We start from the raw sequence: 12656 nt of genomic DNA, 5'->3' as shown, positions 1-12656 counted from the left end.
AGAGACTCCCTCACGTGAGCTCCTTTGACATCTGTTTCTGGACTCCTTGATTTAGTTTCTGTTTTAGCATTTGCACAACAGTAATTTTACTACTAAAGGTAAATGTCTTGTAAACTAATGGGAAACATTGTTTGGCACAGTTTATAATGTCAGGATTTATGGCTCTAACACTGAGGGTCTCTCTGACCTCCAAGATAGCATAATGAAACAGCAACGTGCTGCAAATGACTCGTTGTGATTTTTTATTAGTTCTCTTAATCGTCCCTTATTAATTTGTATGCACATAATAAGCGCTCACCTTCACAGTCTGTCCGGCTTCGGGGCCATCCTAGAAGTAGGAAAAAAAACAACAGTGGTGAGAATAGATAGATGGTATCTCCTTTATTCAGAAATATCACCCATTAATAATTTAGATGCAATTTCATTGTGTGTTAATTTATAGTATTCCCATGGGGACCATCGGCTTCAAATGTGTGGGACTAGACAGTTCTCCATTTCCGCCTGAGAGTAAGTGAGAAGTTATGTATAAAAATGATATAAATTATCCAGCAAGCCAACTCCTTGCTACTTTTCATGCTCTTTGCTCTTGGCTATGGTTTTAATTGCATTAAGGGAAGGCTGAAAATGTTTGGGGAGGCGAAGTATCACACCTTTTGGTTATCTTTAGATGTGGTCTAATTAATGCCTGATTACTTTAAGCTTCTACTCAGGAAATGAGCTATAAACATAAGCCATTAAGCAAGAATATGGGGTATTTCATATGGGAAGCATCCTCTCTGGCTATTCTGACCTTGGGGAAGACAAATGTAGTGTTCACTCTAGTTGGACCCTTTTCCTAACCTGGTTCCCTCTCTCTGCTTCTGAAGCTTAGCTGAAAATGAGCAAACTCACCTAGTCATCAGCCATAATACAAAACAGAAGCAGATACTCAGCTGGCTGAGATGGCAGAACAAGCAATGGCTCCACAGTCAGAAATTCCGAAACAGAATTTGGCCTCTGCAACTTTAGCCAGGTCTGTCTACCTCTAGGAGCCTAACTAATACGGTGAGAACTCCTGCCCTGCTGTGGCAGCCATTAAGCAGAACTGTGGGTATCAGGGATTTTCAAACTTAGAGTCACAACCCCTTTGTGGGTCATTAAGTCAGCTTAATGGGTTGCAATCAGCATTACGAACAAAACAAATCAAATTTTATTTTATTTTATTTTTGAGACAGAGTCTAACTCAGTTGGCCAGGTTAGAGTGTGATGGCATGATGATGGCTCACTGCAGCCTTGACCTCCTGGACTCAAGTGATTCTTCTGCCTCAGTCTCCCAAGTAGCTGGGACTACAGGCATGCACCACCATGCCCAGCTAATTTTTGTATTTTTTGTAGGGACAGGGTTTTGCCACGTTGCCCAGGCTAATCTCAAACTCCTGAGCTCAAAGGATCCGCCAGCCTCGGCCTCCTAAAGTGCTGGGATTACAGGTATGAGCCACCACATCCAGCCAGAAATCAGATCTTAGTAGACTAAAACTATTAGACTGCACAGGAGTAAACATTGTTTTGTGAAACTCTGGTTTTCTTTATCAATATAGGTATATGCATATATTTCATATATGTGTGTCAGGGGAGATATGCATGATTGTGAAATGAATATATATCTTACTGTAGGTTATAGTTAAAAAAAAAAACAAGTTTGACCACATGGCATATATGAAAGTAATCTAGGTGATAGCACAAGTCAGCTCTTACATTTATGGAATTAACTTTGTACTGAAACATGTTTCATAACCAGCAATGACCATTTCCTATAAATGTGATTTTGTCTTGTATCTCACATTGACAGAGATTTTCATTCACTGCCTTAATTTGGTCTCTAGAGAAACACAGTTTGTAACATAAGCTTGATAAACCCACTCCGAGCTGAACTACCTGCCTAAAGGTGACTCAAATGGTATGGCACACAACACACACACATACAAGGCATTTGGGAGAAGTTGGCTACTCTTAACACAGATGTGGCAGCAAAAAAAAAAAAAAATCTATTTGAGAAGAAAATGAGCACTTTTAGTCAGAGCCTTTATAACCTGAGCACACTGGCTTTCTTTATCTGGTCGGTTTGAAGCTCTATGGTAGAGAGCTGGGGAGCGGAGTAAGAATGGCAAACATTCCCTTTAACACACAGATTGAGTACAGAGTCCTCACATTTTGATAGAGTTTCCTTTGTTTTGGGCCCGGTGGATCACAGCTGTAATCCCAGACCTTTGGCAGGCTGAGGAGGGTGGATTACAAGGTCAGGAGTTCAAGACCAGCCTGGCCAACATGGTGAAACCCCATCTCTACTAAAAATACAAAAAAAAAATTAGCTGGGCATGGTGGTGGGTGCCTGTAATTTCAGCTACTCTGGAGGCTGAGGCAGGAAAATGGTCTGAACCTGGGAGGCAGAAGTTGCAGTGAGCCAAGATCACATCACTGTACCCCAGCCTGGGCAACAGAGTGAGACTTCGTCTCAAAAAAAATAGTTTCCTTCCAAGGGGCAATTACAAAGTCATCCAATTTCAAAGCCATGAAGGACTTTTTGCATTGTTACCCCAGCCATTTCCATAGAGGTCCTGAAGGAGCTCACGGTATGTTACTATGGATTTACTCAATTATCCACTAATGACTCACTATGGACATACTTCTCCCAATCTGAGAAGTGTTGGCTCAACCTCTGCCTACAAGTCTCCAGTGACTGGGGATCTGATTTCTTTACTGGTCAGTGGGCCACACCCAACTAGTGGATCTAGCTTCTAACTAATCTGTGATTAATCTCTGTAGCGTGAATTAAAGATAGAGAAAAGGTAAGGTCCAACCTAACTGGCATATCACTGCTACCCTGGAATTAGAGCAGGGCTTGGTTCGTGCAGTGTTCAAAAATTATTTACATGGAATGAAAATGGTTTCTCCAGTCCCGGTTCCAGTAAGCAATCTGTAATGTCTGAATGTCCATTAAATCACTTATCCATTACTCCCACCTGCTTGTTAAACAAGCCTCAGACATCATCTTGGACACTATTCCACAGTCCACCTTGGGGCTCATGGATAGTAGGGCTATCCTGCATTAGTAATGTCTTTTTTGGCTGCTACATGAAATACAAATAATCACATCTGCCCTCCTGGTGAGATGTTAGGAGGAGCAAGCCCAATGCTGGGATTTGAAAAGGAAGAAAAATCACTACTGAATATTCTGTACACTCACCTGCATGGAAAGTGTGAGAGAGGTCCCGTGGAAATGTTTCTCTACCACTGTCCCAACTCTTTGGGTTGCCTGAAACAAATCGGCCACTTCATCAGGACGCAGGTCGTGGAAGCGTTCCACTGGCCGCAGCGGACACACGAGGACATCTGTAGCAAGGTCTGTTAAGGGCCATGCTGCTGGCTTTGGGTAGTGTTCTTACCAAGAAGTTTATACCCACAGGAATGAATCCCCCTGGACCAGAGCCTGAACTGTCAAAGACTAAGGAATGAAGAAACAAATATTTACCATCCGTTGAACTCCAAAGAGTTCAAAGAAAGCTTACAGACATGGTTAATTATACTTTGAAGGAGAAGCTGTGGTACACAGAAGAATTTCTCATAAGAGAAAGGGTCATTAGTGTTCAGAGACACTCAAGTGTGTGGAGAGAGAATTATGCCAGGAGGCAAGATCTATTCGATCATTATCTCCTGACCCCTATTCTAAAACTATGTCCTCTTCAGCACCCAAAAGCACTAGGTTGAAGAAGGAACTGGAATATACAGTTGGTTTCTCTAGGTAGAATATGGTGATAAATTTTTAATTTAAATTATCTCTTTAGAGAAATAAGAGAACTATGCAGTGAATTTACAAAAGTAGATGTTTATTTTATTTTTAAAAGCGTGTAGACATTCTGAAAATACATAGTCAACATTATCTATAACTAAGAGTTGTGCCATGTGGTTAAAGAATTTATGACAAGGGTTCCTCAGACTGATATTTTTTTTATAATCCAAGAAGACATTTGAAGGTAAATCATGAAGGAAAGAGGCTGTCTGGTTATGTGATATTGTGCTGACCTAGAGCCAGAACCTGAGCAACGCCATTTTATAAGATAAAGCTGTGTTTGGCTTCTGTAAATAAACCTGCTAGCTTGCTCTGAAAAATGCCCACTATGTAAAGCTGCTTAAACTTTGCTTATCAGTAACTGTTCTCTGTGGCCCTAATGTGACAAGCAAGCAGTCCTAACCCACGCCATCTTGGCTCCCCCGACTTGTAATAAGTAACTAAGGTCTGTGATTTCCACCTTACCCAGATAATGTGTAAACAGATGTTTATCTTGACTTCTGTAAACCACTTAAGTAACAAACGGAATGACAAAAGTCCCCTGGCCCTTGGAATATCAGGAGCCCTCATCTCCGCCCAGGAGGTGATTTACAGAATCCCCTGGCCCTCAGAATGTCTGAAGTCTCCTCACCCCCACTCCCAAGGTGGTTTTTCGGGTGTAAAAAGTCTTGGCACCCTCCTTTCGACGCCACAGGTTGGAGAGACGTGAGTCCTCTGTGGTCGCCGGCAATAAAGATCCTGCAATCTGGCATACTTTTGTCTTGGTGTTAATTTCTATGCTCGGTCCAGTATAACAGTTATACAAGCAAACCATTCTTAATGTATTCTACAACTTAGAAAAGGCAACATATTTACATCACTGGTCTCAGAAAACAATGCAATCTAGAGAAAAAAGGATAGAAATTTGATTATTTCTTGATAGCAAATTAATATTCACTGTTACACAATCAATAACATTTCAATTCCTATACACATATGTATGAAATGTGTGTATATATTAATATTTGTTTAGATTTTAGATACTAACAAGAGAAACAAACTCTTGTACGTTTTTTTGTTTCTTTCTTCTACTTGTTTTAAGACAGCATGCCCCTGCCTGGAGCTAAGCAGCTAAGGGGCATAATAAAACCCCTGCATAATACTGCAATTGCTGGTCTCACTAGAATATCAACCCCACTCTACTACTGGTAGAACTCAGAGCCCTAGGGGAAATACACTGAGCTCAGCTGGTGAGGGCTGATTTCCATAAGAGAAAGGGGAAAAGAAAGAGGAAACTGATTAGTTTTGCTCATAATCAGGAAATTCATGTCAATGGTAAACTAGGATAAGAAGTATTTTTTAAATCGGAGTTCATTTTTCAACACAGGAGAAGGGAGGCCTTCACCCACAGGGCATCTGATACTTAAAAAGATAATTATCTGTCTTTGGCAGGCCTGCTTTATTATCATGGGTCAATGAACCATTTAGAAATGAAGAATTTCCTTTTCATTTCCTTTGAGCAGATTTCCAGCCTCTACTCCCAGGAAGTTGCTTTTTCTGTGTTAAAAGGCACTCTTCCCCATCTTCCTCCTCCCTGCTTTAAATTACACCCTCCCTTATGCCTGACTTTACCAAACCACAGCAAGGATGACAACCATGCAAGCTTCCAGCAATATCCATAAGAGCTGTATTAGCCTACGTCCACACACAGCAGCTCCGTGAGGAAGGAAGACATTTCACCAACACGATGGCTTACTGTGAAAACTGGTGGAATGAATCAGACAGCTTTTGTATCTAACGTAAATTTAGTAATATCAATGGCATCCCAAAGTTTTTTTTTTTTTTTTAAATGCCATAAAAAAATCTTATTATTTGTCAATTTTGCTTGTTTGTGTGCTGCTCCTAGAAAAACAACTCAGAGAAAGCAAACGATTTCAGCAGATAGCTTTTGTAATTCTAATGCCACTGTTTATATGCCAATTGCTTTAAATTGGTATCACAGATGCAATATAATTTAATTTGGAGCCTCTTAGGCCTTGTTAATGGCTAAATTCCATATTATCCATAGACTATAAGGACACATCTACTTCTGGGTCCTGTTTGCTTGAGATTATCACGTCTGTTAAGATTTCTTAGACAACATGTAGGATAACTTTCAATTAAACTTACTGTGTAGAATTTAATAAATGTTTTATCCAGTACACATCGTGTGTGAAAACTTGTGACACTGGTTACCACTTCTCCCTACAATCTATAGTAGAGACCTTTTTTTAGTAATAATACTTTGTAAAGGAAGAGAAGGTCAATAGTTACAATTTAGGTTGCATAGTTGACAAGGAGATTTCTCACAGTAGATGAAAACCAAAGACAGCTTCTTAGAGCAGATGAGATTTAAACTAAACTTTAAAAATGGGGAGTGATTCAGCCAGTGGACTGGGCTGGCAACCTATTCACACATCCATCCCAACAGTGGAGTCTCCTCTTAATCTGGGGTCTGTGCTGAGACTTAGGATGCTAAGATCGCTAGGCCAGGGTAGCTGACATTGAAGAGTTCACACTCTAATGTCCCAAACCGTCATACAGTAGAAACAGATCATTACAACAGAGAGAGATGAATGCTATTGGTAGGCATCAGTACAGAATGCTGTGGGAGCACAGAGGAGGCCAGATCTAACTCTGCCTCAGGGTGACAGATAAACCTTTCCATCTTATCTTGCATTTCGCCTTTTAAAGTAGAACCATTTCTCCACATCTAGACCAAAATCTGTCCTTGAAAATGGTCTAGCAGTTTAAGGTTAACTTCAAAGAAAGTTGGTAAGCATTCTTTCTTTGGCCCAAATCACCATTTCACCTTTTTTTTAATTTTATTTTATTTTATTTTTTTTTTTGGAGACGGAGTTTCGCTCTTGTTGCCCAGGTTGGAGTGCAGTGGCGCGATCTCGGCTCACCGCAACCTCTGCCTCCTGGGTTCAAGCAATTCTCCTGCCTCAGCCTCCCAAGTAGCTGGGACTACAGGTGCGTGCCACCACGCCCAGCTAACTTTTATATTTTTAGTAGAGACGGGGTTTCACCATGTTGACCGGGATAGTCTTGATCTCCTGACCTCATGATCTGCCTGCCTCGGCCTCCCAAAGTGCTGGGATTACAGGCGTGAGCCACCGTACCTGGCCATCACTTTCATATATACTCATATTTACTCCATCTTTCCAACAAACCCACGAACTATTAATGTTATTACAATTCTCCTGTTGAAGATGAATTATAAGCAATAATTTCTTATACAAAATTAGAAACTTGCCAGGCCAGCACACTCAAAATGAGATTAAAACTAGAATTCAACCCAAGTCTGTCCAATTCTAAGGCTCATGTTATTAATGATAGTGCTGTGATATTATGCTTTTTAGAGCATTCATGGCTCCATTTCTGCCTATCCTCTTATTAAAATTGTGCCCTGAATTCCCCAGAGTTACTCTGTTCATAGAAGGGAACCACAGTTTTTATAAAATAGAAGGATACCATGCAAACATGATAAAGGCTTGAGAAACACATAACCTTGGAAAAAGAAAGCTGATGAGACCTGCAATGCCACACTGGAAGGATGCCTCCGCACTGGGCAGTGAGTATGCCTTCATCCTAACAGAGAAATGGAAGAAGATCAAAAATGAGAGGACCAGCTTGCCTGAGTTGGAAGTAGTAAAGAGAGACACAAAGTTGGCATTTTGGCCCTTCTTCATCCTGACTTGAGGTTGCTTCAAGGTGACTTGGGCCCCATGATGGGCCAGACTCCTGAGAATGTTTAGATACTGTAGCCTCTATCACTGGGTCAGGTTGTCAGACACACTGAATCTACTGCTTGTTGGACAGTCTAAATGCTGAGAATTATGGACTTCCTCACTGGTGTGGTTTGCTATTTGCAAACATAACCACAAGAATTTCTCCCATACTACACACCCTTTTGCTATGTGATTTTACCACTCTTTCCATCAAGCGTTGCAGTCTATTTCTTCTCCCCTTGAATCTGGGCTAGCCTTGAGACTTGCTCTAATCAGTGGAATATTGTGAAAGTGTTTGTCTTACTTTGTGTTTGTGTTGCTATAAAAGAATAGCTGAAGCTGGGTAATTTCTAAAGAAAAGAGGTCTACCTGGCTAACAGTTTTGAAGGCTGTCCAAGAAGGATGATGCTGGCATCTGCATTTGGTGAAGGCCTCAAGCTGCTTCCATTCATGGGAGAAGTGGAAAGGGAAACAGTCTGCAGAGATCAGATGGTGAGAAAGGAGGCAAGAGAGGTAGGAGGGAGGTGCCAGACCCTTTTCAACAACCAGCTCTTGTGGGAACTAACAGAGCAGAAGAAAACTCACTGGTTACCACAAAGGTGGCATCAAATGATTTATGAAAGATCTGCCTCCATGACCCAAACACTTTCCAACAGACCCTACCTCCAACATCAGGGATCAAATTTCAACATGAGGTTAGCAGGGTCAAATAGCCAATCTATAGCAGTGATGCTGTGCGACTTTCCAAGGTTACGCCTTAAGCAACATTGAAACTTCTGATTATTGCTCTCTTGGAACCCTGGGACCAACATGCTATGAAAAATCCCAGTTAGCCTACTCAGTGGCAATATGAAGATCTAAGGCACCTCAGCTGATAGCCAGCATCAGTTGTCAGAGATATCTCAGACCTTCTAGATCCAGGAGGGCCACTGATTGACCTCTAGTATCTGTATGACTTACCTACTGCTGCCCCAACTCATAGAGGCTTAAAACAACATTGATAGGGTCGGGCATGGTGGCTCACACCTGTAATCTCAGCACTTTGGGAGGCTGAGGCGGGCAGATCATGAGGTCAGTTTAAGACCAGCCTGGCCAACATGGTGAAACTCCATCTCTACCAAAAATACAAAAATTAGCTGGGCATGGTGGTGCATGTGGGTAATCCCAGATACTTAGGAGGCAGAGGCAAGAGAATTGCTTGAACCCAGGAGGTCGAGATTGCAGTGAGCCAAGATCAGGCCACTGCACTCTAGCCTGGCAACGGAGCACCACTCTGTCTCAAAAAAAAAATAAAAAATAAAAAAATAGCTGCACATGGTGGCAGGTGCCCGTAATCCCAGCTACTCGGGAGGCTGAGTATCCCTTGAACCTGGGAGGCAGTGGGTGCAGTGAGCCAAAGTTGTGCCATTGCACTCCAGCCTTGGTGACAAGAGTAAAACTCTTGCACTCTAGCCTGGGCAACAAGAGTGAGACTCTGCCTCAAAAAAACAAAAACAAAAAAACAACATTGATAGGTTTTACCACCATAAGTCTATGAATGGTTTTTGCTGACGGTCTTACCTGGACTCACTCATGCAGCTGCTTTCAGATGGAAGGTAGGCAGGAGTTCAGCTGGGTTCACTGGGCCCTTCACTCTACATGCTCTTCCATCCCAATAGATGCAGAATCTCTGAAGTTGCTTAAGGCTTACATTGTACTACATTGTACTAGTCAAAACCCAGATTCAAGGTGGAGATATTCTGTTTTTTAATAGAGGAGTGTAAAGATGACAGTCAAAAGGGGTATGGACACCAGAAAGTTCCAAGGATGTTGTAAAAATTAACAAGGTGTCCAAGGTATCTTGGCTGCCCTAGTGAGTAAATACAGGATGACATTTTAGAGTTTAGATGAGTTTTGTTTTTTTTTTGAGACAGAGTTTTGCTCTTGCTGCCCAGACTGGAGTACAATGACATGACCTCAGTTCTCCAAAACCTCCACCTCCTGGGTTCAAGCAATTCTCCTGCCTCAGCCTCCAGAGGAGCTGGGATTACAGGTATGCACCACCATGCCTAGCTAATTTTGTATCTTTAGTAGAGACGGGGTTTCCCCATGTTGATCAGGCTGGTCTTGAATCCCGATCACAAGTGATCTCACCACCTCGACCTCTGGGATTACAGGTGTGAGCCACCACACCTGGCCAAGATGGATCTTAAACATCACCTACTCCAACACCTTCTCTGTCAGATCAAAAACAATAGGGCTAGAAAGGTTACTTGATTTGTTCAAAGTCACACAGTAAGGAGCACAATTGGGATTGAAACTCAATTGTTCAGCTTCTCCAACCAAAGCTCTTTCTGTTACACTGAGATGGCAAAACACTGCACATCTGCCACTATTTTCCAATGCTAAACTTATAGTAGACATCAATAATCAATCACAGAATCATCCCCTTTAACCAGAGTGTCCCAAAATCCTTGCCAATACAACCTCCGAGCAATCACCACTGGTGAGAATGGGCACGCGACATGAGATGTGTGTGCCATTTCTGTGGCTCCCATACTGCCTCATGAACCACAAAGATCTGGTGGAGTCAGAACAAAAGGAGATGCTGCAAAAGTGAGAATCTGCCCAACTACATAAAATTTCCATTATATTGCCACATTTTTATTCAAAATAAATTTGGTAAGTTCAAAATGTGCTCATCAAGGATAGTAATTGATGATTAAAGATAATTTTAAGAAGATTTCTATGACAAATATGAAATATTTAAATATAGAGCGCTGACAGAGAAATGGAAATGTACTGATTCAGATGATTAATTAAAGACGACAGCAGAATAGTATGATCAGAGTTGCTCAGACCTGCCCCCATGTAGTTTTCTTTATCTGATCTATTCTAGGGATTCAGAATATAGAGGTCACCAAAATAAAGCAAATCATCAAAATAGTATTGACTTTGATGAGGCTGATTAACCTGTATATATATTAATATGAAGTAAGGCAGTATCAAATAATACAACATTAAAATTAGTCATTCTTCTGAAGTAATAAAAGAGTTTGCACTCATCCCTACTGCAAATCTGTAAGTAGTTAGTGACAAGCTTGCATTGCAGCTTGTCATTGCAGCTTGCATTGCAGACCCTATATAATCCATTATTTGCTGTAACAAACACTCCTAGGCCTTGTAAATGTCTAAAATAATTCTTAATGCCACTTCACAAAACAACCGCAGGATGGACTGTGAGCTACTTTTCAAGAAAATACTCAATTTAATTGATTTAAATAGCACAGTTACAGAGCTTTGAGTCAAAGTAGATGACATGTCCAAAAGTAATCTAGTATTCACAATGTAAGCACTTTGGTGAATTTTCATATCAGAAAGGTAGAGCCATCACCCTGAAACATTAATAAATACAATTCTGAAGAAGCACCTTGCTAGTTGGGGCCACACTTTTTTTCACTGGGTATTAACATACTCATTTTAGTAACTCAATAAAGGGTTCATGGGATATTCATCAACCATAAGGATAAACGACATGGATGTAATTTTAAGCAGATGTGATTTCCAGAATATGATAAATTCCAGAGCAGTGTGATTAAGATAATGATAGTACTCTGCTCAGAGCTGGTTCTCAAGGCAGGCATCTCACAAATATCCACTATCTCATGTTTTGCCCTGGGATATGCTTTGGGTCAGAGATATGATGAGTCCTTGGTCATCTGGAGGAAGAGAAGCCAGGTATCCTTTTCTAGGCAGCATGCCCTGAGCTGCCCTCAAAACTCCTGTACTGATATGGATGATCAAAAGTAAGAATCACTTTCAAAGAGAGAAGTAAACAGGTGTCTTTCAAAGAAAGTAAATGGAAAGGGGAGCCTGCAGCCGGATAGCATTCTGGTACAGATTCTTTGGTTGAATTTCATACATTTTTCTGTGAACTTTTCAAGTCAAAGGAATCCTATACTGATTCAGATAAGAGCATCATATCTGGAAAAAAAATATGCTCATATAAACTAAGTATGTGGGAAAGAAGTAAATGGTAACATTAAAGGAAGCAAACAACATATATCATTTGTTTGCTGCCTACTATGGTCTAGCGATAATTAATAACCCTTGGAGTTAGATAATATCACCTCCCAATGTCCAGATTTAGAAGCTGAGGCCAAAAAGTTTAACGGCATGACCAAAGTCACGTAGCTATTAAGTGAAAATCCTGGCAAGGGGAATGTGTCACAAGGCTGTTACAATATCCATGCTGTTTCAATGCCTCCCAGGGTTACAGAAGTCTCCATGTATAATACCTACTCCAGTATTTACTAGAGTGGCATACCAGAGCACTGCTTCTATGGGATGTTGTTAGACATCATAAAGAAAAAATTGTGTAGTCAAAGAAGATTCAGAAACACTGAATGAAATGAAGTAAAGTAGCTGTCTTTACTGCAGTATTCATCAGAATATTTACTGCACTAATATGCATTCTGACCTCTAAAAAATAAGAAATAGTATGCAGTGTTGGTCAAATTTGCTTAACTATAAAATAATTATTATTTATTATTGTTATTAACATTGTAGAACCCTACATAGGACATATGCTTCAGAAGATGTTCTTTGGAAATCTTCAGCATCATTTCCCAAAACGTAGAGAGGCCTGAAGAAGTATTTTGGTTTTCAAACAGAAAGTTGAGTACATGTCCTATTAATCACATGGGCAAAGAAAGAGAACATTCTGTGAAATGAAATATGCTGAGAAGTTGAGCCTTAAAATACATCAAATGGGATATGGCAGTCATCAGTGCTGTTTGCCAAACAGTTCGGGTTACTGCATGTCTGGGCATATGGTAGGCCTTCTGGGCCCTTGCAGTTGGGCGAAGCTCCAGAAACACAGGTCAAGGAGTTGTGAGCAAAAATGATACATGTCACTTCTGGGCTAAAGCCCTTAACTGCCAGGATGTGACCAAAAGCTTTATTTCTTTCACCAAGACAAGGAGCAATGCTTTGCAATGGTAGCTGCTCTGGCAGTAGGACCCTGCATTACAGGTCAGCAGGGGCTTCTGAGCATTGTGGTCACAGTGACTAGGGCAAGTTCGTTCTTTTTTTTTTTT

At 40.9% G+C, this 12656-nt stretch overlaps 1 protein-coding gene across 9 annotated transcripts in view; it reads right to left on the bottom strand.

Moving 5' to 3' along the window:
- Positions 1-12656, bottom strand: part of FHIT (fragile histidine triad diadenosine triphosphatase) — a 1489467-nt gene that overhangs the window by 277589 nt on the left and 1199222 nt on the right. For all 9 annotated transcript variants that reach the window (XM_017527326.2, XM_017527331.2, XM_017527329.2 and 6 more), the window contains 2 exons: positions 3224-3369; positions 299-328 (listed from right to left, as the gene is read on the bottom strand). In XM_017527326.2, coding sequence (XP_017382815.1) covers positions 299-328; positions 3224-3369 — 176 coding nt within the window. The remainder of the gene's footprint in view (positions 1-298; positions 329-3223; positions 3370-12656) is intronic.

Source organism: Cebus imitator, unplaced genomic scaffold, assembly GCF_001604975.1.
Source record: "Cebus imitator isolate Cc_AM_T3 unplaced genomic scaffold, Cebus_imitator-1.0 Scaffold48, whole genome shotgun sequence".
In the NCBI taxonomy this organism is placed as follows: domain Eukaryota; kingdom Metazoa; phylum Chordata; class Mammalia; order Primates; family Cebidae; genus Cebus; species Cebus imitator.
This window is presented reverse-complemented; position numbering and strand designations above follow the sequence as displayed.